Source organism: Haplochromis burtoni, unplaced genomic scaffold, assembly GCF_018398535.1.
Source record: "Haplochromis burtoni strain Fernald_Lab_line unplaced genomic scaffold, NCSU_Asbu1 Contig_67, whole genome shotgun sequence".
In the NCBI taxonomy this organism is placed as follows: Eukaryota; Metazoa; Chordata; class Actinopteri; order Cichliformes; family Cichlidae; genus Haplochromis; species Haplochromis burtoni.
This window is the reverse complement of record NW_024582428.1, coordinates 2,262,158-2,266,575: the sequence shown is the minus strand read 5'-3', so window position 1 is coordinate 2,266,575 and position 4,418 is coordinate 2,262,158. Positions and strand designations below refer to the sequence as shown.

The 4,418-nt window shown below is 39.9% G+C and overlaps 1 protein-coding gene across 1 annotated transcript in view; it reads left to right on the top strand.

The window, feature by feature from the left end:
* The first annotated feature begins 50 nt into the window (after positions 1-50).
* LOC102301717 (protein O-linked-mannose beta-1,2-N-acetylglucosaminyltransferase 1) overlaps positions 51-4,418 on the top strand; it is a 7,051-nt gene continuing 2,683 nt past the window's right edge. The window contains exons 1-8 of the mRNA XM_005946829.2: positions 51-1,119; positions 1,267-1,395; positions 1,753-1,878; positions 2,039-2,103; positions 2,193-2,237; positions 2,330-2,465; positions 2,546-2,655; positions 4,240-4,338. Coding sequence (XP_005946891.2) covers positions 1,318-1,395; positions 1,753-1,878; positions 2,039-2,103; positions 2,193-2,237; positions 2,330-2,465; positions 2,546-2,655; positions 4,240-4,321 — 642 coding nt within the window. The 5' untranslated portion in view covers positions 51-1,119; positions 1,267-1,317 and the 3' untranslated portion in view covers positions 4,322-4,338. The remainder of the gene's footprint in view (positions 1,120-1,266; positions 1,396-1,752; positions 1,879-2,038; positions 2,104-2,192; positions 2,238-2,329; positions 2,466-2,545; positions 2,656-4,239; positions 4,339-4,418) is intronic.

The window sequence follows — 4,418 nt, the reverse complement described above, 5'->3', positions numbered from 1 at the left end:
TCTCTCACAGTTGAAGTGTACCTCTGGTGCAAATTACTGACCTCTGTCATCATTTTAAGTGGGGGAACTTGCACAATCGGTGGCTGACTAAATACCTTTTTGCCCCACTGTAAAACTGGTGCTCAATCTCTTTCTCCAAGAGAAAGAGAGCTTGTGCATTAAATGAGATGTTTACTCTTAAGGACCCAAATGTATACTAGGAATATGTGTCCAAACTGTGTGCTGTTGCTTTTGCAGCAAGCTGTGGTTTATAGTTAGCCACAATTTAATTAAGGAATGATGAGGAGAGAAAGTGGAAATACATCTTTATTTTTTTGTTAAAGGAACTTTTCTGCATAGCATCCTCAGCTCTTCTGTGAAATTTTTAAAGATGTTTTTGATTCTATAATGTCAGCTGAGACGGCCCTTTAACACGCTGACCTGCAAGATTCACCACCAGATGGCAGTAGATCGACAGTGATAATAATGCTCTGCTCTGTTAGAACCTCTAGCCTTCCTTTGTTGGACAGGCTGTGCTTTGAACTGTGTGTTTGCTGCTGTGAAAGCTCCAGCTTCCCTCCTGGGCTGACCAATCTGTTTGAAGCTCTGACTTCAATAGTGGAGAAGAACTTGCGGCCATCATCTGTGTTTGCGCCAGTTTGCTTTTGAGCTTCAAGCTTTCAGTTAGAGAGCAGTGAAATTAAAGCTTGGTTCTATTGACAAAAACAAGCCTGTTATTTCTTCTTTATGTCCAATAGTTGTAGTTTCTTGAAGGAATATCTACAAGTCCAGTTCAGAAGCTCCCCGTGTCAGCTGTCAATCACAGTGACCACTTGCTATGAAAGGTCTGGTAGAAAGCTCAGTGTAATCTGTTGAAGTACCAGAACAATGTTCCTGTTCAGTGATCAGACGTCTGTATGTTCGGGTCTTCTGTTTAGATCAAAGTTTTCTTCATGTTTTTTTTGTTTTGTTTTTTTTCTAAAATCATAACTGCAAACTAGACCCCTTTTTATATTCAGTCTATTGTCAGAAAACGGTTACATTATCAATATTTTCTGTTTCTGTAGCTTTCTGAGTCAGACCATCCACCTGCTGGATGAGGATGACAGCCTGTACTGTATTTCAGCCTGGAACGACCAGGTGAGTGCTGACTATCATCTGTATTCCTTATTTTCACACTTAAGTGACTTCACTATTTGACTTCTCTAAGCCTGCTTTTTATGAACATTGTCCCGCCAGTCTTTGTTATGTAGATGATAACACTCCCCTATATGTGGTGTTAATCAGGGCTATGAGCACACAGCAGAGGACCCGGCCCTGCTCTACAGGGTGGAGAGTATGCCCGGCCTGGGCTGGGTGCTGAAGAAAAGCCTCTACAAAGATGAGCTGGAGCCAAAATGGCCTACACCCGAAAAGGTGCTTGAAGTTGTCTTTTCTTTTGTTGTGATATTTTATCACCGACGGATTCTTCCAGTGGTCATAAATAGATATGTGAAGTGAATAATCTTCAATAACTTTTAAATATAAATAAAGTTTGTCATTTAGAAAAGTGATTAAAAGGAGCTTCATGAAAGGATTTTTAATATATTGTGTTGTTGATTTTATTGTCATGTTGTAATTCTAAAAATCTTGAATAATATCTATGTAGGCCTTAAAAAGAATAGTGTCTAGCTGACAAGTAAAAACAAATGCAGGAACACGCTGTGCATGCGTGTGAGGCCGTGGCGAAAAGATCGTGACTAAGTGCATGCCTGCGCTCTTTCTGGCTTGTAGCTGTGGGACTGGGACATGTGGATGCGAATGCCAGAGCAGAGGAAAGGCCGAGAGTGTATCATCCCTGATGTATCCCGCTCCTACCACTTCGGTATCATCGGCCTCAACATGAATGGCTATTTTCACGTAAGATCTGAAAGGAAAATGCTTTTTGTTATCAGCTTTTCATTTGTGTATTCCTGACACAAAGCGACAGGTCTGAAGGCAGCACTAGAGCAGTTAAGTCAGCTGTATCTTTTTAGCCCGCTGTTAAAGATTGCTGTTTTTGTCTTATCGTGTCACATAGGAGGTATATTTCAAAAAGCACAAGTTCAACACTGTTCCCAATGTACAGCTGAAGAACGTGGGCAGGTGTGTACAGCCATGTGATTAAATGCTATTGTTTTTTGTAAGTAATCTGGCTACATGGTGACAGACTTGGTTTTAATTGGTCTTCACAGCTTGAAGAAAGATGCTTATGAAGTTGAGATCCAGAACCTGCTGAAGTGAGTACAAACTCTGGCATCACTCAGCGTGTTTGCTTATGGTTGTTGTAAACCACAAAAAGTAAATTTTGTGTGTGTGTGTGATATTCCAGAGAGGCAGAGGTGCTAGACCACACCAAAAACCCATGTGAGGACTCATTCCTACCTGACTCTGAGGGGAAGATCTACGTCATGTTCATTAAGATGGAGTCTGAAACAGACACATCCACTTGGACTGAGCTTGCCAAGGTGGTCATAAGTGGTCTTGCTTGTGATTTTTACAGGCAGTGATTTAAGCCCTAATAAATTCAATCATGTCTCTTGTTTAGTGCCTGCACGTTTGGGATCTAGATGTTCGGGGATACCACAGAGGTCTATGGCGGCTCTTCAGAAAAAGGAACCATGTGTTGGTTGTGGCTGTTCCGATCTCCCCGTACTCGTAAGTAACTCTCAGATTATATGTAGCCCATACCTGTAATCTTTCTGGGAAAACAAGAAAGTCAGAGATGGAGACATGGAAATCATATGACCATTATCTGATGTTTTACAGCAGTTGCACCCTAAAGCAGTGTGAAACAAGATGAAACATTTTCACAGCCCTAAGAGGAAACCGTAAAAGATCCTGTTTATTACCTAAGAGCAGCTTCTGTTTGTTAGAGCAGCAGGTTCTGTTTGACGGCCTGTAAATGCAGAACAGAAAATGGAGATGGAGAGGGATGCAAACAGCAGAGATGTGGCCTGGTTGTTACATGAATAATTCAGGGTTTTCAACACAGTGGAAACACAGGCAAACAATGACCTTTTACATGACAGGAAAGGGAGAAAGGAAAAGTTTCAGGTACTTTGGATAGATAAAGGGCTATGCAAATAACTTATGCAATCTAAACAAAATATTGTCTCTGTTTGCTGCCTGCCTATGAAATCAGGCAGTCAGTCTGCTATCACCTGCAGTCTTCTGTTGGAATGGATGTATTCAGGTCCAGGTCTCAAGTGTTTGGCAGTCCAGCACACATTCTGTTACACAGTTGGTATTTAGCTTTGAAATGCTTAGAAGGTGCATTCTCCTAATATGTAGGCTAAAGTTTTAGCCCTATTGTTGATATTTTGGTGAGATGCTGCATCTTTCACTTGTTTATAGTTAGATTGATTCTCATAGCAACACAAGGAGCAGATTTATTAATTGTAAACATGATTAAGTGAAGGATCTAAGAGTTCATGTGGGAGGTACTGGTTGCAACTGGTGCTTTTAATGAGAAGAGCATTTCAGGAAGGCAGACTATTGAAACACTCCTGAGTACCCTGGCTCATTTCTTTTAAAGAGGTACCTTGTTGGAGGGGAGGGAATAATTCATAAATAATTAATTAGCACCAATATTTGAAGAAAATGTTTGATTTCCTTCCATTGCCCATAAACTTAATTTATATAATTATATAAAGGTTATATAAACTCCACCTTAAGACATGATGTGAATACGATAGGATACAAAGAAGCAAAGTCACTCGTGCTGCACTGTGCCAGTCATCAGAGGGAGAAAGGGAATTTATTTCAAAAGTAATATAACTCCTGTGATTGTTTACACTTCCTTTCTTCAACCATCCAATTGTTTTTGTTTTTTAAAACTTTATTTCAGTAAAATAACTTTAAGCCCTTTAACAGAATCTCTAGTTGGAGTGAGAATTTTTACCCTGTCTTTGCATTAATTACTGATTTACTGATAATTTTTCCTATCAATATATGTTTTCTTTGTCAGTGACCACAAGAGACAAAAATCACCATGGTTGATTAATCTGCTTCAGATTCACAACAACCAGAACAGCCAACTACAGTTGCATTCTTAAAGTCTTTTGCTTTTAATTCTCATTTTAATAACCATCTTGGGTAAATTCACACCAGATAAAAAAAACAATTTGCCTTAATTCACTTGTATTTCTGTGTAGGTTCTCTGATCTCTGCTTAATGTTATCATCTCTCCACTTCCTTTTTTGTAACCTCATGTATACTCTCTTATTTTATTCTGATCAGTGTGAGGAAACCAGCGAATGTCACTCCCATTCATTTAGAGCCTCCTCCTAAAGAAGAGGGAGCACCGGTGGAGCAGATGTAGATCTGATGTTACACACACACACACACACACACACACACACACACACACACACACACACACACACACACACACACACACACACACACACACACACACA